Source organism: Pelmatolapia mariae, linkage group LG9 (assembly GCF_036321145.2).
Source record: "Pelmatolapia mariae isolate MD_Pm_ZW linkage group LG9, Pm_UMD_F_2, whole genome shotgun sequence".
NCBI lineage: Eukaryota > Metazoa > Chordata > Actinopteri > Cichliformes > Cichlidae > Pelmatolapia > Pelmatolapia mariae.
This window is the reverse complement of record NC_086235.1, coordinates 15,674,902-15,701,414: the sequence shown is the minus strand read 5'-3', so window position 1 is coordinate 15,701,414 and position 26,513 is coordinate 15,674,902. Positions and strand designations below refer to the sequence as shown.

At 41.7% G+C, this 26,513-nt stretch overlaps 2 protein-coding genes across 2 annotated transcripts in view; both read left to right on the top strand.

Moving 5' to 3' along the window:
* Window positions 1-1,123: 1,123 nt before the first annotated feature.
* nfx1 (nuclear transcription factor, X-box binding 1) lies at window positions 1,124-17,358 on the top strand. Its single transcript, XM_063483979.1, has 23 exons — window positions 1,124-1,360; window positions 2,208-3,053; window positions 3,651-3,812; window positions 4,256-4,333; window positions 4,519-4,624; window positions 5,325-5,396; window positions 5,492-5,631; window positions 5,722-5,821; window positions 5,912-6,129; window positions 6,606-6,703; window positions 6,802-6,832; window positions 6,911-6,993; window positions 8,411-8,519; window positions 8,654-8,773; window positions 9,015-9,094; window positions 9,183-9,413; window positions 9,894-9,967; window positions 10,336-10,437; window positions 10,727-10,864; window positions 10,981-11,047; window positions 16,466-16,611; window positions 16,723-16,827; window positions 17,002-17,358. The coding sequence occupies exons 1-23, from the start codon at window positions 1,342-1,344 to the stop codon at window positions 17,075-17,077; spliced, it is 3,201 nt and encodes a 1,066-aa protein (XP_063340049.1). The 5' UTR covers window positions 1,124-1,341; the 3' UTR covers window positions 17,078-17,358.
* A 2,865-nt stretch (window positions 17,359-20,223) lies between these two features.
* The window catches only part of smarcd3b (SWI/SNF related, matrix associated, actin dependent regulator of chromatin, subfamily d, member 3b), a 62,901-nt gene continuing 56,611 nt past the window's right edge, over window positions 20,224-26,513 (top strand). The window contains exon 1 of the mRNA XM_063483711.1: window positions 20,224-20,662. Coding sequence (XP_063339781.1) covers window positions 20,651-20,662 — 12 coding nt within the window. The 5' untranslated portion in view covers window positions 20,224-20,650. The remainder of the gene's footprint in view (window positions 20,663-26,513) is intronic.

The window sequence follows — 26,513 nt, the reverse complement described above, 5'->3', positions numbered from 1 at the left end:
AGTAGCTGACAGCTGGTAACTGTGCAGGGGCGGATCTAGCAAAGTTTTGCCAGGGGGCCAGGTAGGGCTTTAACAGGGAAAGGGGGGCAAAAAGAAATACTTTCTTATTCTCATTTAAAATGTCTGGCTGTTATTAAATAATTATCTGAAGCTTACAACCAAAAGTTTTTATCTGATGTAAAATGTATAGAAATCATACATATACCAACATCAGTGTACATCACTGTCACAACAGCGTTTGTTTTCATTCAAAGGCTTTATGGCTTTAATACCTGGTGGGCCGGTCTTTAGTCAAAATGCCCGGGCTGAGTTAATGCCAGTTAATGCAACATCGAAGCAGCTGGAATCCACAGCTGTGTGTGTTCATGGAGCTGCATTTTCACCTGCTGGACATCACTACCTGACAAGTTTAACTGTCTTCAGAACATTGCAGAGGCCTTATTGGCAGTATTTGGCTCTACATATCTGTGTGAGCAGATTTTCTCTCACATGAGTGTCCTCAGGCAGCCGTCTGAATGCTGGACACTCGGAGACCTGTGTCTCTGAGTGGGAGACCTGAGATCACATTAACATGTTTGTCTCTGTATTAACAGACATGCCATATTGGCTGAGTTTATTTTTCTTATCATTGTTGTGAGGAGACCATAAATAGCATTTGTATTTTCTGTTGTACAGTCCATTTGCTGTTATGGAGCTCTTGTTATGGCTAAAAAGTGTCTTTTTTTGTTTCAAAAAAGCTGATAACTATTCACTGATAGCTGCCAACATCTGCAAACAAATATAATTCTATAAAGTGGTTCTATATATTGTGTAACTGTTCATATAGAGCGTTATTAAATTTATTGCTAATGCAATCATATGGCACTCTGACTTCTGAGGAAATTTTAAATGGCACTCGCCATCAGAAAGGTTGCCTACCCCTGGTGTAAAGCCTTAGAAATGAAAGACTTTATTTCTTATGTATTTTTACCACGACTGTCTTATTTTTTTTTACTTTGGAGTAATCCCTCCGTTTATTTCTTGGTGTGTGCTCCATGCAGTAGTAATATCAATTTTGAATTTTTTGTTTTGTTTTATTTTATAAACGCTGACCGGAAGTTCCGTTTATGACATCTGCGCTAACCGTTAGCTAACTAGCTAGCTCATAATAATAAGGTGCGAGGCAGGAAAGGGAAGATTACTGTCGCTTTTAAGGGGTTTCGGATCATTTTTAAGAGCCAGAAGACAGGAAACAGGGTGGATACGGTCGCGGAGGGCGTGGACACGCGTGTCATTTCTCTTAAAGCTGCCCTTTGTCGTTATACGTGCTGCGGAACAAGCAACAAGCAGTGCTCAGACTGAATGGCCGAGGGCTTCTCAGGTAACTAATGTACAGTTTTAATAACAGTGAGTCACAGGAACCCAAAGCAGCCTAAACCGACTCTTAAATCACTCTGAAGTACTGACTTTAGCAGCTTCGCTAACAGTTACACACTCTCTCGCTAGTTGTGTTAGCTGGACAACCTTAAGCAGCCTAAACATAAACTTTTAGCTTACGCAGTTTTCTGTTCACTTGCTCTGGGTTGCTAATGTTAGCCTAGCATCTGTGAGTGATCGTGCAGTTCGTGGATGAGGTAACGACACGTGACAGCCGGGGAACTTTGAAAGGCAACAGCACGCCAGATGATGGTACGCGTTGCTATCCATAAAATCGAGAGCTGTCATGCTCATTTCAGACTCCATAGTTTCATTACTTGTACATATACTGACCTTAAGATTTTAAATTGCACATAAGAACAGATCATCCCCATATAGTTAACGGCATAGTCTGGGTTTACTCTACTCAACAGAACTCTATGCATTTTCCAGCTTGTTTTTGGCCATTTGATATACCGTAATGTATTTTAGGGTTTTGTAAACAAAACGGTATTGCAAACCCCAAAAAGTGGTCATGATGATTTTACACCGGCAGGTGCAAACAGTTTTTCATATGCAGGAAAAAAAATCTGTCTATAACATTATTTGCTCATGGCAAAATGTTATTGCACTCTTTATTTGTCCTATGCAATTTAAAATGTCATCTCATAAGTAAATAGATCACAACGATCCCTGAAATTCTTGCAAAATGACAATAAATGATGTTGTCCTGCCTAGTTTAAAGTTTTAAGTGTTTTTACTCTAAATATATTTGATGGTGCTCATAACTTGGTTCTGTTTTCTTGTTGCAGACCCACCTGACCTCAATCCAGATGGGACGCAACATCAAACGTCACATCAGCACAAACCCAGAAGAGGCCGACCCAGACACAGCAATGACAGACACCTCAGTAACAACAGTAATGAGACCTGTCATCAGTATGGACACTTTAATCAGGGCACTAATCCCCCTTTTAGCCATAGATCAAATTATGAAGATCATCATCGTCCTCCTTACCAAGGAGGAGATGAAGGCAGAAGGCGAGGTAGAGGAAGAGGATGGAAAGAAGGGAACAGAGGAGATTCTGTGCCATGGCGGCAAAGACCTGGAGGTGACCCATACGGTGGCAGCAACAGATACATGAGTGGCGTCCATGCTTTTGCACATCCCATGGGTGGTGCTGATGGACCCAACTGGCGCCGAGGAAGTGCAAACAGGGATACGGAACAAACTAATGAGGACCAGGATGCCCAGGCTAAAAAACCAAGGAAGTTTAGTCAGGAGCAGCGAAAGGGAGAACAGAATGGCAGTTTGAAGGAGAACAACACCACAGTGGAGGATCAGAGGAAGAGAGAAGACTCAGAGTCCCAACATGACAATAATCAGAGGAAACACACTGACCCAAAGCGACGGCAAGGACCAATCAAACCACCCAAACAACCATCTCAAGAGGAGCCAGGCTCAGAGAAGGGAGCCAGTGGCCAAGATGACTCTGATCAGGGGCGAGCATCTCAGGATTCTGCAGGCAAAGGTGGAAGAGGCTCAGGAAGGAATGCTCCCCTTCAGGCCAGAGGTGGGAGAAGAGCAAACTATCAAAACTACAAACCTGGTCAGAGGAGCTGGAACAAGATGCCAAAGAGCAAAGAGACGCAGACAGGTTTGACTCTTACTTCTGTAAAATGTTGTCTGGCGATCAAATTCCCCAACTTATTTTACATTTCTATCAACGTTTTACATTTTATATTGTTACAGTTTTGTTAGACACAAAATGTTTAATCAGAATTTATTGATTGATTAATTTTTTTAGGAAACAGGGTTTCCTAACAAACTAACATAAGTTAGTTCAGATGTCCCAGTATTTTGCTGTTAAGTATTTCATATTCAGTATATTTGCAGTAAACTGTCCTTTTTGGTTGTTTTTGGAGGATTTTTTGTCCCTTTTTAGTAGCTCTAGTTCAGTTAGTTTTAATATTGAGCCTGAAACCAATGTTTAATGTTATGTTTTATTGATTATTTTGTCTGTAAAAAGGCCAGAAAATAATTAAAAATGCAAATCAAGCTAAAAAAAAAGCCCAAGCCCATGTTTTATAGTGCTTACTTAGTGTAAAAATCTTGGTTGGAAGGAACCTGAATTATTGATGAGTCTGTCAGTGAACTAAAGGACATACGAGCAGAAAGTTTTGGATAAAGCTCTGTGGGTGGAAACTAAGTATTTGTTGCCCATCTTCCGAACCTCCGATCTCTTCCTCCGCAGGGTGTCTGATTGAACAGCTGTCGGAGGAGAAATACGAGTGCATGGTGTGCTGTGACGTGATCCGGGTCATGGCGCCGGTGTGGAGCTGTCAGAGCTGCTTCCACGTCTTCCACCTCAACTGCATCAAGAAATGGGCTCGATCGCCAGCCTCACAGGCAGACGGTGCGGCGTGTGAACAGTGTTTACTCTGTGTGTGAGCATTTTAGTGTAGTCTGTGTACTCAGCATAACGAGCTCCTAACAGTGGCTGGTACTCAGTGTTCAGGGATGGTCACTGTGACGGTAACTCGTGCAGTGAAATTCCTGCTGCTTCTGCAGTGCATTGTGTTACATTGCAAACGGAGAGGCCAACTGGATTTCTGTTATTGTTCCCATTATGAATCTGCGCTATACAATACAACACGTCACCTTCTGTCCTTCATCATAGGAAAAAAATATAGAAAAAATGTTTTAAGCTACATTTAAGGCTAAGTGATTTTTACCTTAGTGCCACAGATGAATGTACTGGGAAAGCACATCCTTCCCAGAGGGTGAACCTTTCATTCAGCGTTATGCAGAAAGGAAAAATGGATGCATGTATGTTAAAGTTCAGCTATTTTGTAACAGATTCAGCTGAAGGTTGGCGTTGTCCAGCCTGCCAGAATGTTTCAATGAAACACCCGACCTCCTACACCTGCTTCTGTGGTGAGTATTTGTTTAATTCAAGCATAGATATACATCACTGCTGAGAAATGGTGATGAACTTGCTCTCAGGTTAGACAATTTAATGAAATTGTTATCATATCCCACTAACTCCTTCCCAAAGCTTCATTACGTTAAGTTTGCCACAGAGAGTGATGGGAAGAGTTGTTCCATTTGTTTCATTGCAGGTAAAGTGACAAACCCTGAGTGGCAGCGTACTGAGATTCCCCACAGCTGCGGTGACATGTGTGGGAAGAAGAGAAGTGGAGTGGACTGCAACCACCCCTGCAATATGTGAGCTTTAAAAACACAAGAAAGCTGCTTCTAGCTTCAAATTACGTTATTACAAGACGGTAGGGCTTCAGAAGTTCATCGATAACTTTAAGAACGTATTTCTTTGTGAGGTAAGCTGTGAAACTGTTTTTATTTGATGCAATTTTTAGGTCTACTTGATGGTACACTGTGGGAACATAAGCTGTTATATTTTAAGAGACAGATTGCATGTATGGGAGATATTTTATTTAAAGTTCACCCCAAACCCTCCCTTTGTGGTCATATCTCTAAAAATACTCTTACTCGCCCCACAGACTCGTGAAGCCTTTGACAGACTGTAGTTTCTGACCGAGCTTGTTATTTCATTGCCAATAAATGTACTTTATCTGTATTTGGGGTTGGGGTCCTTGGTAGCGGATGTAAAATAAAATGGAATTCAATTGCAGACAGATTTTATAGATGACTTCAGTGGCTATCATAAACTAGTAACTCTCACTTTGCAGCCATGTTGTTAATGCTTGTGGACATTTATTTTATATATATCTAAATTAATGGGGACTGAGCCATATTTTTAATATGATTCATTACTTGGACTTATTAATGTATTACAAGCCTGGTAAGAATCCTATCTTACCAGGTTTGGTTAGAGTAACTCGCACACCTGCTGTTCACATTTATAATACTTCAAACCCGTACGTTAATATGTTCTTTAACTCCTCAGCTTATGCCACCCTGGACCTTGTCCTCAGTGTCCTGCCTTTGCAACGAAATCCTGCATCTGCGGGAAGACGAGGTACTCGACCTCTGATCACATGTGAATCTGTCTTTTTATCCTTTTGGATTTTAGTTTAATTATTTCTTAATTCTAATTAAATTATGTCTCTCAAGTCAACCAGTGCGCTGCGGTCAGGCCACGGTGCTCCAATGTGACAAAGTGTGTGGTGCTGTACTCAACTGTGCTGAACACACCTGTGTGCAGGTGTGTCACAGCAGGACCTGTCAGCCATGCCAGCTGCAAGTTCAGCAGGGTGAGTCTCACTTTGGTGCAGATGAATAGCTGAATTTAGCTTATGGAACATTTTAAATGTAATGAAATCTTTTGCTGTTTTTATGGGCAGTTTGCTTTTGTGCCGTGACCGCACGGGAAGTCCCGTGTGGCACAGATAAAGCAGGATTTGATGGTTCGGGACATTTCTCCTGTGGAAAAATATGTGGGAAGTAAGTCCAACTCTTCAGCACTAATTCTGCCCATGTAAAGCTTTTATTTTGCTCCTATCACAGCCGCGTGTATTTAACTGCTCTTTTCAGGATGCTAAACTGTGAAGCCCACCGGTGTCAGCAGGTGTGCCATCGCGGCCCGTGCAAGCCGTGCCCGCGCTCACCAAGCCTGGTGAATACGTGTCCCTGCAGTCAGACGCCGCTGACAAAACTCCTGGAGCTGGGCTACGCTGAGCGACGGAGCTGCTCCGATCCCATCCCCTCCTGCGGGAAGACCTGCAACAAACCCCTGGCCTGCGGCTCGAGTGGTGAGAAGTGCTGTTCTGTCATGTCGAAAGACTCATAGCATCAGTTAGAATTAGGAAATGATTCTAGCCTCATAAAGATTGCAAAAACAGGATCTGAAAATGTGTGACAGGTGAAGCTTTTCAACAATATGTGCTGTGGCGGGAGAAAACAAAGGTTCTTTTCTGTCATCTGTTTTAAAGTGATATTGATAAAATGGCGATGAAGCTTTTAAAATCCAGAAGAAAGCCGGAGGAAGTTCAATGAGAAAGCGGCAAACATCATGTCACTAAAGCTGAATGAATTCCTTGATCTTTCCCCTGTAAAACATCTTGTTTTTTCTTTTTATTCTCAATCTTCAACTGGCTTTTGTTTTTAAAAGAAAGCAACTGCTTTCTTCTCTGTGGCCTGTTGTGGTTGTGCAAACAGGATGTACATCATGTTAGGCCTGTTTTGTTCTTGCAGCCTGACGTGAGATAATGAACTTGTGTTATTTCAGACATCATCCATCTGTGCGAGAAGCTGTGCCACGAGGGCAGCTGTGGGCCCTGCTCTCTGACCTCAACTATCAGGTGCAGATGTGGCTCCAAGACTAAGGTTTGCAGAAATATCAGCAGCTGTGTGTTTTCTTAGTCCCATGTTTTTTTTATTTTGAAGACACTGAAGATTTGAAAGATTTCTCCTTTACTTTCCAGGAGGTCCCATGTGAGAAAATCCAAAAAGAAGGTGAGGTTTTAATAAATATGAGTATAGACCACCCTGAGCTGCCGTCCTGTGTTTAAATCCTGACTTTTGTCTCTCCAGAGGAGCTCGTCTTCACTTGCGAGAAGCGCTGCAACAAGAAGCGCTCCTGTGGCCGACACAAGTGTGGGGAGCTTTGTTGTGTGGTGAGTGTTCATTGAATCTGGGTCAGTGTTTTTGACTTTATGCTCTCTGTTCTCGCACACACATATATACATTTTTTTCTCTTTCCCTGATTGGCTCTGACCTGAACATTTTTGTCTCACCCGAACCAACTAACCATTGTTATTGTCCAGAAGAAAGTGTGTGTTAAACATAATAGCTGTTATCTTAATGAAATGCAACCATGTGACACACATGGCTGGTTTAAGTGAGATGGTCAGTGAATTCCCCATCTCGTCCTAAGTCAGTGCCAGACCCATTCAGCTCTCCTTACATCACTAACAGAGGTGTGTATGTGACACAGAATCATTGTAAACCAGCAGGATTATGTGACAGGTGCAGCAGGGATGTTACTCATATGTTAGTCTGACTTTGTGCCATCTGTAGAAGAGTTATTTTTAAATAGCTCTAGACCCAAAGAGACCTTCATGGAGCAGATTTTTGCTTTAAAGTTAGTACTTACTTAACCAACCTATTTGTAATGTTTGCTGTGTTCAACTTAATGGTTTTACCTGCTATAACAAAACCAGCCCGACCCAACTTTGGGATAAAGAGTATGTCTTCTCTTATCTTCTATATTGTTATTGCTATGTTGCCTTAATTAAGTATAAATTAGCCAATCAACATTATTAGTAATTGTAATGTTTTTTGGGGGTTTTTTTACCACATGTGAACAGCGGTGTGGCCCCACTTATATCTTAAGTGGGCTGGACCAGTGAAACCTCGTTTTTGTCAGAACTTTAACGACAAATTTAATCCCTGAGATATTTTTAGTATCAGAAAAAGAAGCCCGATTTCAAAACTGCAAATGGTGCCAAGCGGGCCATGTTTTAATCTTAGGCAGGCAGATTCTGACTCCCGGGGCCTAATGTTTGACACTTGTGCACTAGAGAGTCACTAAATGCGTATTAATTTCCCACTGACTGCAATCATCAGCTGATAGCAGCCAGTCTGTATTTGATTTATGCATAATTTAGCTTTTTATTTAACAATTCTTAATTAGATTGAGGGTCTGGCAAAGGGAAAGCCGGCAGGACACGTCTAAAAACATCTCGACACACTCGCTGCCTTCATACAATCACGGCAAGCACTACAGGAATAACTTGCAGTGTAATTGTCCAACAACATCCAGCTGACAGACGAGCAGTGAGGAGAAACAGCCAGAACAAACAGTAATAAAGGAAATGGGTGGACATTAGTAAGGAGGAAAGAATAGTGAGGATATGTTACTGGGTTGGGATATGGCTGAATTTGAAAGCTGACTTGCTTTGTAGCTCTTAATTACTTTGCATCATGCGGAGGTGACTCTACATTTAAATTTCAGCTTGCAGCAGCCTTCTGATAAGCGTGTTTTTTGAAGCGCGTGAGGTGATGTTAATGTTTTTGTCCGTGTGTTTTCAGAGCGTGGAGCACAAGTGCTCCATGATCTGCGGCTACAAGCTCAACTGTGGCCTCCACCGCTGCCAGGAGCCGTGTCACCGTGGAAACTGTGAACCCTGCTGGCAGTCCAGTGAGTATCGAGTTCATGAGCCAAGTCTCTGAAGTACCACACATTTATTCTGTCTCACTAATTTGAAGCTTTAGCTGTATTTTGCTTGGCGTTAAGATGCCACGAGTGTGTCACGAGTCCCACTGGGTTTTTAGGTTTTGATGAGCTGACGTGTCACTGCGGGTTCACGGTGCTGTATCCACCCATCCCCTGTGGAACGAAGCCACCCGAGTGCAAAAACGTGTGCACGAGAAGACACGAGTGTGACCACCCAGGTGGGATTTAGCTGTAGCTCCTTACACCAGGGTTATTGTAGTTTGTGTACTTCCCAGTTAGATTTGAAAATGTTCAGTTTTAGTTCAGTTTTCTTTAGTTTCAGTGACTCAGTCTCAGTAAACAAGGCCATCAAAGACTCATTCGTATGTTTTAGATAGTTTTAGTTTAGATAACCTCAGTTCACACAGCAGCTGTATCGAATAACTGTTAATATGCTCCTGACATTTGCCTCTGATTTAGTGTTTCACAACTGCCACAGTGAGGAGAAATGTCCTCCCTGCACTTACCTCACGCAGAAATGGTGCATGGGAAAGCACGAGGTAATGTTCCCTGAGCCCACTGATGGCACAACTTGTTTCCTGTTTTTGTTCTTGCAACTGAAGCGACACCGTTTTCTCTGACTCACAGCAACGCAGCAACATCCCGTGTCATCTCCAAGACATTTCTTGTGGCCTGATGTGTAATAAAACGCTGCCCTGCGAGACGCACCGCTGCAAACGCATCTGTCACCGGGGAGAGTGCCTGCCAGAAGGCGGCTGCCAGCAGCCCTGCACGCTGCCTCGTCCAGACTGCGGCCACCCATGCGCTGCTCCCTGTCATAAAGGCAGCAGCTGCCCACGCACCACCTGCACTGCCAAGGTACAGAGCAGTGCCACTGAGAACAGATGGACTTCCAGTGGCTCAAAAACAGGTTACAGAGTTTGTACAGATGTTCTCTGTCACATCAGGGCTTGGGGGTTTCAGCACATTTTCCCACCATCAAAAGTTCCTCCTCTCTCTAATAACTTATTTCCCTCATGCAAATGTTTAGTGAATAAATTCAGTGTCACATCTGCTCGATAGTCCAGCTGTGAACCCGCTGTTTCTGCATGAAGGCTGAGGACATGTGCCGCGGTGCTGTGTAACTGTCATAAATGGTTAACTTGGAAGAAATAATAACACATCAGTGGCAAGCTTCAGACTCCAGAGGGAGGCCATTCACAGCTGCACGAATTCTTCATGTGAACTGACATGACCTTTTTTAATTTGCGTATTTGTGCTCTTACAGAAACACTTCTTCTCCGGGGAGGAGTGCATGTGTCGGCAGTCGTGAAATCTAATCCTTTGTGTCGTTCGCAGGTAGCGGTACAGTGTGAGTGCGGTCGTAGAAAGGAAACCGTGGCCTGCGCAGAAGCAGCCAATTCATACCAGAGGTCAGCTCCACTCCCAGTGTGTTCAGCTTTTTTTGTGTGTTTTTATTCTATATGGCGACATATATATTCTGTTATAGCTGTGAAAAAACCCCTCAGTCTTCAGGCTCCTGTAAAAGCTCAGATTCAAGGAATTCAGTGTTTTTGAGGAGCAGCCAATCAGAAGAAAGCTGGCTTAAAGTCAGAGGAGTGTTAAAGAGCTCGTTTCAGACAGTGGATGAGCTTAAGGGCACCACCACGGCCCAGTTTAATAATAAGTAAAGATTATATTAGACTGTGAATCATGCAAAGCTACTAATGTAGCATCTAGGAATGAAATTAGAATTTGAAATGAGCAACATTTATCCGATATTTTTGGTTTTGTTGTGCAGGTATGCTGCCATTGCCATGGCCAGTAAGCTTTCGGACATGCAGCTCGGTGACTCCATGGATATCGGCCCGCTCCTCTCTAAGAAAGAGCTGAAACAGACGAGGTAGAGTGGTGCAGGGAATTAATGATTTAAAGCTCGAACCAGAGGTGTCAAACTCAAGATGTGAAACATTTGCTGAACAGGATGTTCGAGCTTAATTATTTCAAGATTATCTGAACAACAGGCGCGTCCTTATGTGCGATGGCCAAGATGCAGCTCTTGTTTGAAAGTAATTATGTAAATAATTTCCCGGAGAGGGCCAGATTTCGTTCTTTAATCCATTCAGAGGATTACTTTGAACTGCAGCTGAGGTGTGAAAAGCAGTCATCCTAGAAATGTGATGCTTTCTCAGGCTCGAGTGCGATCAAGAGTGTGCCACTTTGGAGAGGAACAGGCGCTTGGCGGAGGCGTTGCAGATCGACTCGTCTTCTGACCCCTTCAACGTTCGCTCCACCTCTGCGTACAGCGACAGCCTCAAAGAGGACGCCAGGTCTGATTTCTGTTTTACTCCATGCTGAAGGTTATGTGACGCCATCTTTGGGTTAATCTTCAAACTCAGAGGGACCGCTGCACTGAAACTGCAACTCTGCTCTGCTTGTGTTTCAGAAAAGACCTGAAGTTTGTCACAGAGGTGGAAGAGGAGATCAAGAATCTTGTAGAGCTTGCTAGTAAGGTACGATCTCTATTTGAGTCTCCTTTTCCTGTTTAGGGGTGAGGTGTTATTTAAGAGCTCTAATGTGATGTAATGCTCCATCTGGTGGAGAACCTGGGAGACTACTGTAGTCCCAAGTTTTTTTAGTGGTGAAGCATTTTACTGAGTCACTCGCATTAGTCAGTATATTTGCATTCGAGTCAGTGCAGCATTTTCACATAATTAACCCATAAAACATTTTGTTTTAAACTGAACTTTAACTTTAATTTTTTTAATTTTTGAAACTTTAATGATCATTAATAATGAGCAGAATTATTTTCTTTTAATATATCATGTTCTTTCTAGTTAATTAATGTAATTTTCTCCGTTTAGCCACTATTTCATTATATTTTTGTTGTTTATTGCTAGGGATATAATTAGTAAAACAGCTGAGCTTTAAGCTTAGTGTGAGAAATACCTTATTTATCCCAAACTTTGGTAAAAAGCTGTTGGAGCAGCCAAAACATTAAACACAGCCTCTAGCTTAAGTAAAGTGGAGTACATGAATAAAATAAAATGGCATGATGTAACAAAATACCTCAATAATGTACAAACTACAGAGAAGAGAGGAGATAAATTTAAGAAAAGGGAAAAGATAATATGTAATTTAAAAATATAAGTATAAATTTGATAGAGGTAAAATGTATAAAATAGAGTAAAACACTGCATAATGCATATAGAGCACTTAATAAGTAAACCTTTAATGAAGGTTAAACATAAAAAAAATAATAATAAAATAAATAAATAAAATGGATTAAGTACAATAAGTCTAAAAATAATATATGATAGTTTAAAATAAACATGTAAATAAAATGCAAGAAAAGGTCAAAATTAGGAAGAATCTCAATAAAATTCAGTGACATGCTATATAAAAAGTTTAATAAAATACAGTAGGAGGCTTAGTATTAAAAAATTAAAAGGAAATGAAGGTTTAAAAATAAAAGTAAAACTATTAAAATACAATAATATGTTATGTTTAAAGTGGCTCTGTTGAGCACACGAGCTCAATATCGTTGCTTGCCATTTGAAGCGGAAAGTCTGGATTTTTATGGAATGGCTCCTCAAGTCGGATTTCCAACTCAGGTAGTTGGAGAACCCCCGCCAACTCGGACTTCACAATCCAAGATGGCAGCAGTGTGTAAAAGTAAAAGTGTAAAACCTAGGAGGCAGTAGTAGGTAATCTGTACTATCACAGTGTTTGTGTATTTGTGACTTGCTAAATAAGCTGAGCACTGAGCGCGCTCCATCCAGAGCTGCAGTGTTTAAAGGGCTTTATCATGAGTGATGGATGAATGGCTCTGGTTTGTTAAGGAGCAAAACAAAAAACTTTTATTTTATTTATTACAAATGATTGATTATTACTTTTATTACTATCATTGCTGATCCGCATGGATTCATTAAACTTGGTGTCAGCCCGAGGTGGAGACGGTGGCCCTTTATGGCTGTGTCACTAACAGCTTTTTTAGCTTCATTATTTTGTGGCCCAGTTGTTGTATTTTCAGCTCTTTTGTCACAGTTTCCAAGCTCAAATAAGCGAGTAGGAGACTTCCCGGGCAGGTGGAAATGTCTCCACGTATTTATTTATTTCTTCCAGTCCTCTGTGATTCACTGAGGCTCTCTGCGAGGCCGACATTACTGCTTTGATTTCTTTTCCAAATGTAAGAACTTGCTTATTACTTTGCTGAGCCTCTTTTTGGAACGACGGGTCATGAATGAAACCTTTTTCTGCCCGGGAGTCAGCTTACTGAAATGTTTTATCTTATTTTCTCAAGGCACGCTGTGCTGACTTCACTGATTTCATTTTTTAGGGGCTCTTTCTTCCCCAAAAAACCAAGTTATTAAATCTACTTCTCTACTTAAATTTTGCTAAAATCCCCTCCAACAGCCCTCTGGCAAAGAAAGCGATTCAGTTTTGTACCAGCTGTTCTCTTTTACTCTGAAAAGTCAGGTGAAATGTGCCTACTGACCCCGTCTATAGAAAATGGGCCACGCGTCCACTACTAGTTCAAAAGTACATGGACGCTTCAACTCGTATGTATAGACATTAATCTGCTGCTGTAACAGCCTCCACTCTTCTCCCTAAACCTTTCACATGATTTTTTTGGGACCTGCCTGCAGGGATTTGCTCCCATTCAGCCACAGAAACATCAGATAGGGCGGCACAGATGTTGACAGACATGAACTGGATCACGGGCCAGTTCATCCCAAAGGTTTTGGATCTAAGCCCCCCACCAAATTTAAAACAAAACAAACACATTTCTTTATGGATGTGACTTTTTGGCGCAGGTGAAACTGTCACATTGAACCAGGAAAAGGCTGAAGGAGAAACAGTGAGGACAAGGCTGAAAGTATTTATGAAAGTGATAGATTTGTATCACTTCATACCAGAGGTCAGCTCACAAAACTTTATTTGTACTCACGTTTGTAGTTTGGTGCAAAGTTATTATAGTAAAGTTATATTAAAACAAAATAAACAGTTTGGTGTCCTAAAATAATCAGCAAATAAAATAAAAAGTAGTGTTTGCTAAAAAAATAAAATAACAATGAGATAATACTTGAAAAAGTGATTTAAAAAAAGCAAAACAAGTATTTGTATTTTGTTTTATTTATTTATTTATACAAAAACAGACATTAAAAGTTAGCACCTTTTTTTTTAAGATGCATTATATCAACACAAATATAAAAAATAAAACAGAAAACGGCATGTACAATAAAATGGAAACATTGAAGGATGATGATGACCATAATGGTAGAAGTCCCATTCCAGTGATCAGATGTGTTTTTATTCCCGGTGGCAAAGTGTTTCAAATTTGTGGACCTTTAATTTTAAAAGAGGAACGACCCAAATGTTGTTTTACATTTTAGTAACATACAATCTCATTAAATGCAGCTTTACCTGCTAGAGTGACTAAATTGGGGCCATTTAAAAGCCAAGAAAACCTGAAAAATCCAAGCGCAGGATGTTTCGCAGCTGGACAGATGTGTTAATGATGGGTTACCCTGTTAGCGAAGGTGCTCCACTGCCTGTCCGGTAAGCGGTGCAGAGAGTAGTCGGGGTTATCGATGATAGATGACAGTTTGTTCAGCGGCATCCTCGCCACCACGGCTTCAACAGCTTGCAGCCAATCACAGAGCCAGCCTTCCCGATCAGTTTATTCAGTCTGCTCGTGTCATCAGCAGACCACAGCAAAGTACGCTGAGCCTCACCACAATCGTTATGAAATGGAGCCTGTTAATCCCCTTCTTGTATACAGGCTGTGCAGGAAATGTCCTTAACTAAACACAACCAGCCCGAGGAGACTGTGGTGCATGTGAACATCATGTTTATTGAGACTAGTGTGTCTGTGGGACTGTGAGTCAGCTGCCTTCACTGTCTGGACTCTTATACCTGAAGTACTTGCATTTTGCTCCTGAAACACAGACTCCCTGCTTATTAATTCTGAATTGCACATGTAGTACATTGAAACATGCAGGCATCTCTCTGTTCATAAATGCATACTTTCATAGCAGCGTTTGGTATGCACTATAGAAGAAAATATTGGGGGGAATTTTCCACAGTCTTTAAAACACAGATTGAGCCGACCTGCTGAGCCTGAGAGAGCCTGCTCCAAAAGCACCATCACCCCTGGATTTCAAAGAAGAGTGTGGAGCATTTAAAAGACCCTGATCACATGATCAGACCAGGCTATTATAGACTGCTATTATAAGGTCACGGCAGGTCCATTATGTAGCTAGTCGTGTAGGGCTTTATATGCAATTAATAAAATCACATGATTAGAGAGGCTGACTGCTGTGGTAAGGTCTCAGCAGGTCATCAGCTGGCACTGAGGTTAGAACAGGCAGGAAATGGAGGGTGGAGAAAAGCGGTGGACGTGGTGGAAACGCACTTGAGACAAAAGGCACTGTTGGTCACCGTGGTGATGGGTACACAAGGTCTGGGCTTGTTCCCAAAGAGCCAGGTCTGCTCAGAAAGGTCCAATGCAACAGAACCATGGAAAAAAAGTCCAAGCAGGTGTGGAGGTGGAGAACGTGAGCAGTGGTGGAGCTCTGATAGCAAGGAGCATGGACAAGATGGGTCACCTGGGCACACTTCCTGTCCAACTTGGCTCTGGACAAGTTTCCATCTTCTCTGCAGCTGCCCAAAGGCTCTGACAGACAGCCGCTATCTGTGGCATTACGACCAGGTGCTGAAGGCGGTGGCTAAGAGTTTTAGCTTCAGCCATCAGCACCAGCAAACACCATCATGTTTTAAAGAAGACTATATCCTTTGTGAAACCTGTTGTTTTCCTCTTTCTTTATTCTTTGCCGCTTAACTACTCCCACAGTTTTTATGCGATTTTCACCATTCAAAAATTAATTTTAAACTGTTCTGCTCTTTCTGCTAATGCGAGCTTTTGGTGCTCATAACTTATATATATTTTTTTAAATATTAAGCTTTTTAACAATTGAAGCTGGGGTTTTTTCTCTCATCATATCTCTCTCTGGGATGAGTGCCGGATTGGCTCACTGAGATGAGCGGGCGGCGCAGGTTCGAATCCTACCCGTGGCTGTTGCCGCATGTCTTCCCCGCTCTCGCTCTCTCTGTTTTCTCGGCACTCTTCACATAAAGCCGTCTTCAGCAGACAGTTCCGCTTCTTCACCTGTTTTCGGCACATGATTTCCACTACATGGCATTTTCCCAGGAAATGTAACTTTTTCTAGTCTCACAATAAATGTTTGATTTTTGCAGTGTTTCCTAAATGAATGAAAGAAGCTTCGAAATGTGAGATTTTAAAAATTCAAATGCTGCTCAGAAATAATACCAAGGTTCTTAGCAGGAGATATATTTCTTTAATTAACAGGGATAGCGCCTGTTAATGGACATCAGAATACCAAAACTATAAGATGTGAACGGGCCAGACTGAAGCAAAACTACTCCCAGCCCAGGTCAGATCAGACTTTACAGTGAACAAATACGTACAGGAACACAACAAAAACATCAGACAGAAGTGAGTTATAAGTGGTCACAGACCTGCTCTTTACTGCTATTGGTAATAATGACGGTGAGGGGTCGATATAAGGACTGACATACACAGACATACCACTAAAAATAAACCCCAAAACTAAATTAAACACCAGATTAGACTTTTCTTTGTTTGCCCCGTTTCTGTCTTGTGACACTTAAAACAAAGCAGTGTTATTTAAGGCCTGAAGAAGAGAAACAACAATCAAAGAAAGTCTGATAAATTAAAAAAAAATCTGTATTTGTGATTCTTCCCTGTCATCTTGTGACTGCAAACTTGAGCTGCGACCTTTTAGAGGTGCCCGACATCACCACGAATGCGGCTTAGTAGCTGAAATGCAACTAAACATGCGAAAAGCGAGCATGACCGTAGCCTTATGAAGCATCTATTTCTGCAGGGAAAGCAGTCGAAGAGGAGCCACTGTTTCCCGCCGATGAACCGAGAGCATCGGAAGATCATCCACGAGCTGGCCGAGGTCTACTGCGTGGAGAGCGTGAGCTACGATAACGAGCCCAAACGCAACGTGGTCATCACGGCCCACAAGTGAGAGCGCGACTAAATATACGAGCGCCGTTATCATAGATGAGAAATACGCTAATCGTGAAGTCGAGGATGTGCCTGTGTATCTTGTTTTGTTTTGTTTTTCTCGCCCAGGGGGAAGTCGGCCTGCCCGAACTCAACCCTGACTTCACTGATAGAGCGAGAGACAGCTGCACGGGCTCCTCCTCCCATCGCTCATATCAAACAGCACAGCAGCAAGTAAGTATTCATCTGTGGTTAGAGAGACGCTTCTATACGACTCCAAAAATGTCCTTAAACAACACTCGGAGACAGACTGACTATCTTACTTCCATGCTGCTGTTTGTTAGTGTCTTTCTCTGCCTGCTTGTGATTCTTCTTTTTGTGTTTTCTCATCAATTAATCTCCTGCCAGGTCTGCCGGTGGAAGCACCTGGTCGAAGATGGTTAAAGAAGAGCCCGCGATCGATTATTTTGACGTCCAGGACTGAAAGTAAAAACAAATCTTCTGCCAAAAAGTCCAAAACTCGTTTCATTTGCATTCATCTGAGACCAATAATCATAATTTCTCTGGCTTCTTGTTGATAAAAAATAAATGTGTTTGGAAATATTTCAAAGCTGCGATGGTCTCTGGGGAACTCTCACTCTTGTTATATGTGGGAGGATGAATTGAGCCCTTGAATTTTGACATTAAAGTCCATGAAGACTTTCCCTGTTTGAAAAGCTCCTGCGTGTTTTCTTTGCCTCCCTGGTATGCATTTTAATAAAAAGCGAATTCTTCCCTATTTATTGGGTGCAGATGTTGATATGAAATTTAATACATCGGCTCCAGAATATCTCCGATGTCCACATTAGGTGCTCTATCACTTACTCGGGGTTAAGTCTGTATGGCAGGGATGTGTTGTTGTTCTTTCTGCTGGTGTCGAGGCAAGGCTTCAGGAGGGCGGGTGGGTAAGAGTCAGTGGGCAGCATTGCATAAAGAAAGCTTTGCTCCAAACACAACTATGACCCAGATGTGGCGCTGCACTTTGTGAAAACTCTTCTTGGGTAAAACGTAAAGGCACTCTGAGGTTGAGCTGATGCAGCAGGATGTGTGTCGGCCCGGATGAGAGCGTAGATCCTGTTCTCCAGCTAATGGACTGTTTCACCCACTCCTGCGGCCTGTGAGGTTAGGATGCTGAGTCAGGCAGACTCCAGCACTGAGTGGACACTACAGGATGGGCAGCTACTCGCACACTCGGTGTTTGCCGACTTAAAGGTTCTCATTGATTAAGGCCTCTCCTCTCTATAGGTACATGCTAATGGATTTAAGGATACTAACCAGCTTTCTGTACAGATGTTCTCATTTTATTTTATCACCTTTATTTAAGCAGGAAGTCCCACTGAGGTCAAATCTCTTCCACAGTGGAGACCTGGCAGCTGCATAAATAAACACAACATGATGGACAACATGACAACTCACATTTTCTCCATAACTATATATGTTTAAATTCAATAATATTTTTTTTATTGTAAGGGCTTTTAAAGATTTTTTTGCATCAATAACATTTGGAGAATGCGCATTTAAATTCAATAATATTTTTTTTATTGTAAGGGCTTTTTAAGATTTTTTTGCATCAATAACATTTGGAGAATGCGCATTTAGGTGTTTATTTCTACACATGTTGTCAAATTGGTGCATAAACAATGACTTTTAACACATTTAGAAATGAAGGAAGCTCACGAGATGGAAAAATGTTCCTTTAATGTTAGTAAGCAAGTGGGAGAAGATTTGTTGCTGTTGTTTATAATTTATACTCTAGTTTTTTTTGTAAATTTATGATTATTCCAACAACATATGTAAATCAAAATCTCAGGTTATTAACTGAAAGTTGTTTTTGTCTTTTTTTTGTCAGTTTCAAGTTATCTTCTCAGCATTTTAAATTTGTCTCAGACCAACCCCGAGTTAGCGTTATTAAGTTTTGAGAAAATGACCTGAAATTTGGAGTCACAGATGTCAAAATAAATAACCCCAGTGCGTAATGTTAATTTACGATGGTATATTTACTGATGAAGTGGTCAGAGCAAGACTGTCCTGGGTTTGAATCCACCGGCTGGCTCTGTGCAGTCCAGCTTCCTCCCACAGTCCAAAAACATCCATGTTTCATTAACTGGACCTAACTGGTTCGAAATTGGCCAATGGGTGTTAATGTGAGCGCAAACGGTTATCTGTGTCCACGTGTTGTCCTTGTGTGCCCTGCCTCTCACCCTATGACAGCTGGGACAGACGTCAGGCCTCCCCTGGAAGCTTCAGGACCCCCCCAGCCTTTTTTTTCCATCTATAACATGTCCTCTGTCAGACTTGTGCAGAAAAAAGACACTTTTATGTGTTAATTTTACTACTCTGACTCAAATTAGTACTCATTCACTGACAAAATTCAACATTTAGATATTTGAACAAGTGGAGTCTGGTTTCATGATGCTGCTGTTTAAAATTTTCACTTGTCCACTTCAGCAGCACTTTCATACACCAAACTATTCAATTATTTTTTTCAAGTTTCAAGGTTATTCATTTATATAGCACTTTTAAAAACAACAGTTGTTGACCAAAGTGATTCCTTTCAATCCTGAAGGTTTCTTTTTTTTTTTTGTCCCCATCCTGAGTTCCAGAATAGAAACACAGCAGGAATAGACTTTTTCTGGCAGTTGTCTGTATTTCGTGATTCATGAAGTGATAAAAAGATATTCCTAATATGTCAGCAAATACCCATTTTCCACATAAGTGCCAGTGTTCAATCTAGAACTGGTTCCATGCATCCTTAGCCTTAAAAGGACCATTACCAGTGCCAGAAACCTGGCACCAGCAGACTGCTGGGCCACATAGTTAAAACCACTGACACCAGTAGCTATGGGAGAGGCTGCGGATTCAGGTCACAGATGATTTTCTTTACCCTGCTCCATAATAACCAGGACTCAGGCAGAACTGCTGCTAAAAATAAAACTATATTATTTATGCTGGCTTTATCCACTTTATGCAAACGAGTGCATATTTACACAGACAGTTCCCAATCTGCAGACACTCTCTCGTCTTAATTCTGATTTTTGCACGCATTTCTAGTTTTGTTTAAATAATTTTTCATTTCATTTCATTTTTCATTAATATTTTACAGCTCAGATGAAGCTAGTAGAACAAAACGTTTGGTAATAATTAGACAGAAAGTCCAATATTATAAAGAATCAAGTTCGAAAGTCAGAGGTAAGAGCTGGACAATGAGCTGCCACAGTATATCCACCACATGCGTTATAAATCTGGCTCATTTCATTCATAAATCTTCACTCTGGCACTAAAAAAATGTGTGAAGTGATGACTTGTAACTGCCGCGTGAAGCATTAGTAAATTATCCATTAAAACAGCAATTAGCCACAACTTAACAGCCTCTTTATCGAGGGCTCCTCATTACAAAGTGGAACAGTTCTCTCGGTTAGGGAGCTGGTGGTGCTGCTGCTCCTTTGTTGCTGTAGTGCACCGGTTTTATTCCCCCCCCTCCTCCCGCCTCCCTCCCTTTTGTTCCTGCACTGCATTTACATGTACAGCATGTGTTTGGAGCAGGATAACCTGAAATCATTTCACTGTGCGCTTTGGGTTAAATGAAAATCTTCCCTTCCTCCCTTAAAATAAAAAATGTAAAAAAGAGAGAGAGCGAGAGATGAGGATAATTTGATGACACTCCCTGCCACTGGTAATTTTTCATTATATCGACTCTCCAGCAGAGACCGCGCCTGCGCTCCTGCTCCCTTCCGAACAAGGCTTCACCAATCCTGGCTCTGGCTCCATCCCCGGCTCGGCGTCCCACAGGCCAGCGCTAATAAGTCGCCTAGCTGTCCAGTAATGGGGGAGTGATCGAGGGGGGAGACGCTTGCTGCTGTGTGAAAGCCCGTGAGGAAGTTGAGGGGAGAAAAGCAGCTCCACGCCGCGCCGGACCGGACAGCTCCACAGAGACACATCCTACAGTTGCTGTTGTTGAGTAGCCCTTAAAAAAAGAAAAAAGAAAAGAAAAAAGGGAAGAGAAAAAAAGCGCACAGTGATGGAGAGAAAGGTATGGATGATGCTTATGCTACCTCGCGATACGTTAGCGCGGTTTGTTTTATTCCCACAGTGAGTCTCCGCTGCTCTGCCAGCCGCATCCACCATTAAAACTACTCTTTATGCGTTTAGGCTTCATCCTGTAGGCGCAGTCGGATTAGTGCGCACCGGAGTTTTTTACCTCGTCTCGCTTCAATTTATTGTGAGCCTCAAAAAAACAGAGAGAAGAAAAAAAAAAACAGGCAAAACTGCCTGGATTCAATTTCCACCTCGTGGTGATTTTAGCCTCGGTGTACAAATGTAGCGGGATGTGGTTGGCAATATTTAAGGGGGGGACTGTAGGCTCTCTCTCAGCCTGTCTGCATCATCACACGGCACAGTGTGTAGTTGCAGCACCTCACCCCCTCCACCTCCCACCCCCTCCCTTGTTTTTTTTTTTTTTTTTTTTTTTTTTTTTTTGCAGCACACGCAGACACCAGGCAGCTCGGCTTGTTAACCTTGACTGGTGTGAGAAACAGACACTTGAGGAGTAATAGATGGGATGCACGGCGAAGCCCCTGCCATCCTCTCGCCTTCTTCTTTTTTACGCATGCCTTTAATCCATTACCCCTCCCTCCTCCGTCCCCCCAGTCACCCCGCTTTGAAACAACAATATACTGTGCTGTTGCTTCTCTAAGTGTGTCCGGTGCAGGGGGGAGAAAGAAGAAAGTTTCAGTTTCACTGTGTTAATCTGCTGGCAGTCTGCGGTGCACTCAGGAGCAGGGGAGGAATTTGGGGGTGTACAGCTGCTGAAGCCAGATCTGCTTCTGCTGATCCCAAGGAAAATCTAATTTTTATATTAAAGCTGCAGTCAGCAACATTTCATCTGGAGGAAAAAAAATCTATTTTTTGAGGAGAGTCTGCCAACATAGTTAAGGCATTCACCTCTATGCAGCTTAGAGTGAAATAATTGATGGCTTAGGACAGTTACCACTCCCATGTTTGTCTCTTAAATGTGATTCAAGTTACCTGAAGGTGGTTTATATTGCAAAGTAAAGATAAAAACCCAAACTGTCAGATGATTCTTTATGAGCAAGCACTTGGCGACTGTGGGGAGGAAAAACTCCCATTTAACAGGAAGCCTGTTGGCCTGTCTTAATATGGATGCTCGAAATGTCCTAAAATATCTAACTGTTCCTGAATCTTCTGACCACTTTTCTTTGAGAAGTTTGAAAATTCTCGCTGTGCCTTTGTTTATCTCAGTGGTTCTCAAACTGTGGGGCGGGCCCCAAGGCACTGCAGGTAGACGTGGATGGCCAGGTGATATATATTGCAGGGTAAGCCTATATAAAGAAAGAGTTTGTCCTCTGTATCACTCAAATTTATCTTGGATCTTTATTTTAATAATTGATAAAAATTGTTTTGCATGGTCTGTTGTTTTTAGCCTCAGTAGCAGCTGGCCTGTCAGAATTAGTTTGAAAATACTGGGGTAATTGGTGATTCTACATTGGCTGTAGGTGTGGTCAGTGTAGCACACGTTATAAAGGTTAATGTGGTGGGTAGTGTAGATTAATTGGAGGGGTCAGTGAGAGAGCAGAAATGTGTATAAATGCCACTTTATTCCATTCCAAATAGATTTTACGTACATGTTATTTTTTTTTTCTTTTTAAGCTGTACAGATTTCAAGGTGCATGCTGCTGTTTCCACCTGCCCTCAGGCTTCAAGCTAATCTTAGCCAGAGACATTATATAAGGAGGAGACAGGGTACACAAAGTATAAAATTCAAGAGGATAAAGCTTGGAAAAACATATTTTGGGGCCAAAGTTTGCATGTTTTTCTGGCTGCGACTTGCTTCTAAAAGGTCTGTCACTACCTGATTCGTTTTACACGTGTGCAAAACTTTATGTACTTCCTGTCATCACAGCAGATTGCAACACATTAGAAAGACTGGTTTTCTTGCATGTGTTGGGTTAAAATTAGTCTGCTGCTGTTGCCAGATGTCTGTGTTCCCATCTATATCAATGCTGTAACGCTCTATACTTCATATTTTTTGCTTTTTTCACGTATCTTTTTAAGTAGATTTTTCTCTCTTAGTATGTTTTATTTATTTTATTTTTTTACAATTTGATAAATACTTACACAGATGTAATTAATTTTTCATATTTTGTGTTTTGTTTTTTTAAAGCCAACATTCTTGTTCATGGAGCACAAAATCAGCTTCATAGAAATTCTTTACCATGATGGAGTTTATTTGCTTAATTAGATCCGTATATTAAACAGTCTTAACCAAAACCAGAAAACAATGTGCCTTTTTTATACAGAAAAAAGCTAATCTTCTATGTAATAACTAGTTAAATTAAATATATATTTAAACATAAATTTCTTTGACACACTTCTACAAACCCCTTTATCTGCAGCAGTTATGCAGTGTATTTGTCAAGACTTTTATTGTGAAAGGAAGCAGCGTAGTCCTTTTTGCGTGTGCTTAGAGAAAATTGAGTACGTATCGAGCAGCATCAGTTTTGGCTGAAGTTGTAGTTTTATGGATTAATAACCAAGCATACACTCATTGGCAAAATTTTTGGATAAACGTGTTGAACTGCTTGTTAACGCAGAGATGTAATTAGCCAATCACATGACAGCCACAGTCAAGAGGAAGTTCACACTGAGCATGAGAATGAGGGAGAAAGGTGGTTTAAGTTTATGGCAGAAGAGCATCTCTGAACCTTGAAGCAGATGGGCTATAGCAGCAGAAGACCACTGTTAGCTATGAACAGCTGGTCGTGGCACACAGCTGCCCCTCCCTTAACCTGGTTCTGCTGGAGGCTTCTTCCTGTTAAAAGGGAGTTTATTCTTCCCAGCTGTCGCCAAAGCGTTTGCTCATAAAGAGTCATGCGATTGCTGGGGTTTTCTCTGTTTTATTGTAGTGTCTTTACCTTACCAAATAAAGCGCCATGAGGCAGCTGTTGTTGTGATTTGGTGCTATGTAAATACAATAAAATTTAAATTGAGTTCTTCAAAACTAGACAATAGAAAACTGGGAAAATATTGACTGGTCTGATGAGTTTTGATTCCAGCTGTGCTATTCGGATGGTAGGGTCTCAATTTGGATTCATTAGCATGAAAGACTGGATCCATCCTGCCTTGAACCACCGGTTCGGGTTGATGGCGGTGGTGTTTTGGAGTTGGGGATATTTTCTTAGCACATTTTGGGCCTCTTAGTACCGACTGAGTGTTTTTGCTGACCACGTCCATCCCTTTATGACCACAGTGTATAAGTCTACTAAATGGATTTATCTTTGGATAGATCCTAGGTTGCCATTTTCTAATGTTTCCCTGTTTATGCTAAGCTAAGCTGTAGCTTTATTTTTACCAGAGAAATGGAGAAGATGAATTGAACTTCTGTCCTTCTGTGAAATGCCTTTTAAAAATGGGCCGACTGTCTAGTCACCACATTTTAATTCCAACCTTATGAATTGCACATGGGTTATTGACTACGCTGCTCTGTTTGCGTATCATTTCATTTCAGTTTCTCGAGGTCTCGCAACCCTTAATTGAAAAAGCAAACTAAGCCATTTGATCAGTTTCCCTATCACATCATCGCCCTCGCCATTCTTCCTTCGACGGGATGCTTTGGGAGTAAATAAAGCGAAAAAGCTCAGAAGAGCCTTAAAACTTGGTTTTAAGCTGTTTGCATAATAGCCGTAAATGTGTTGATTTATGCCGCTCCACTCTGATTTCACATACAGCTCTCTGGAGTTATGAAGGACTTGGTGACTCAGCTGCTCGCTGATATCAGATGCTCTTCATTTTGATGCTCTGTATGAAAAAAACCACACAGGCATTTGGGTGCAATTAGACAACAAAGAATATTGCATAACGGCTGTTATTTAGGAAAGTGGCTGCCTGCGTGTTCGTTTTCCATAGGTTTAGTCTCTTGGAAGTGATCCCATTCACATTTCCAGCAGACTTTTTCCATATGGCATATACATTAGGTTTCCATGTGGCTGAGGAAGAATGTCCTACCCATTCGATCTTATTCGAGATGGTATAGGAAGCTTTTGAGCTACTCTCGACGCGATTTTTATTATAAATGGAGTTGTTGCAGCGTGGCGTTCACCGTAGAAATGGCTGGTCCTTGTCAGCGCCCGGTATATGAAAAAACGGACTAAAATAGCTCAGTTTCAAACTGCAGTGTTCCCTGACCCAGCTGCTGGCACAGATATTCCCTTCAGTATAAAGAACGGAGAACAGTCCTATTAGTATGCAAGGTGCCGTCACAGCTTCTGAGGTCTGATAGAGGATCAGAGGATCGGCTCCTTTTACAGACTGCTGAATGCTTCACGTGGCTTTTTAAGGAAAGTTGCACGGGAGGACTCCCCCCCTCCTCCACCCCCACACGCGCACGTTTACACCCCAGTCACTTTGTTCAGCGATGTTTGAAATTTAGTTTGGGACGCTCATCGAGGTCAATCAATGTTTCGCTGAGTGGATTCACCTCCAGAGTTTCTCAAACTTATTTATCACGCTGTTTTTCCACCAGCCGTGAGATTGATTAGACAGACTGGAAGCCATACAAATTTGGCTTTGTTTCCCAAATAGTAGGTCACCCAATTAAATGTTCCCTGGCTTTGTGTTTTGTGTTGTTTGTAGGGATAAATTAACAATGGAGCACTTCCTTTTTTTTCTTTCTGTTTTTTTGGGCTGGAGAGGAATGTGCTGGTTCAATGGGTGTTTGTTGCCCTGGACTCAAGTCCGCTTAAACTAAAACCTAGAAATGTGATTGATTTCATTCAATAGTACTTTTGTAATGATTATTCGATCAGGTTTTCAAGGAAAAATGTAACAAAAAAATGAAGATTCAGATGAAATATGAAGATTTGCTTCTTTTAATGGTTTTATCTGATAACAATTTGAATATCTTTCCTTATGGAAAACAACTCTTTTGTGTATTCCGGCATTTTAAAGGCGTCGTGTCGTCCTCAGCTCCATATTTTTCTTCTCTGACTCTACGATAATAGCTTTGCATGATTTATAGTTCAAAACAACCCTATTTATCCTATACAGGATCTTGGTGTAGCCCCTTAATGCATCCTTTGTCTGAAACAAGCTGTTCACTTCCTCTCATTTCAGTCAGCTTTCCTCTGATTGGCTGCTCCTCGCAGACAGCCATAGCCATGAAGGCTAGATGTGCATGTTAGGCATATCGGCTCTGCTTGAAACACAGCATTTACATCGATTTAAAGGACTTTGGGTTCAGAGTGATTACTTGTGCACATGCTGCGTTCATTATATAAAACACGGCCATTTACTTATGCTTGCTTGGCATTTCATTACATAGCCCTTGCCAGTACTCAATTGGACCCCTTTTACATTCAGAACTGCCTTAATGCTTCGAGGGACAGATTCAACAACGTGCTGAAAGTTTTCCTCAGAGATTTTTGTTCATATTGACACGATTGCATCATGCAGTCAGTGTAGATTTGTCAGCTGCACATATATAATTAGAATCTTCTGTTCCACTTCATCCCAAAGGTGCAATATTGGATTGAGATCTCTTGACTGTCGAGGCCATTTGCGTACAGTGAACTCGTTGTCATGATCAAAAAAACAGTTTGAGATTCTTTGAGCTTTGTGACATAGCTGAAGGCAGCAATCGGAAAATGGGTACACCGTCGTCATAAAGAGACTGACATGATCAGCAACAACAGTCGGGCAGGCCATGGTGGTTAAATTATGGTCATTTGGTTCTAAGGGGCCCAAAGTGTGTCAGGGAAGTAACCCACACACCATTACACCACCAGTAGCATGAACTGCTGATACAAAACAGGATGGATCCATGCTTCATGTCAGTGACACCAACTTCTGTTCCTACCTGGTGTGGT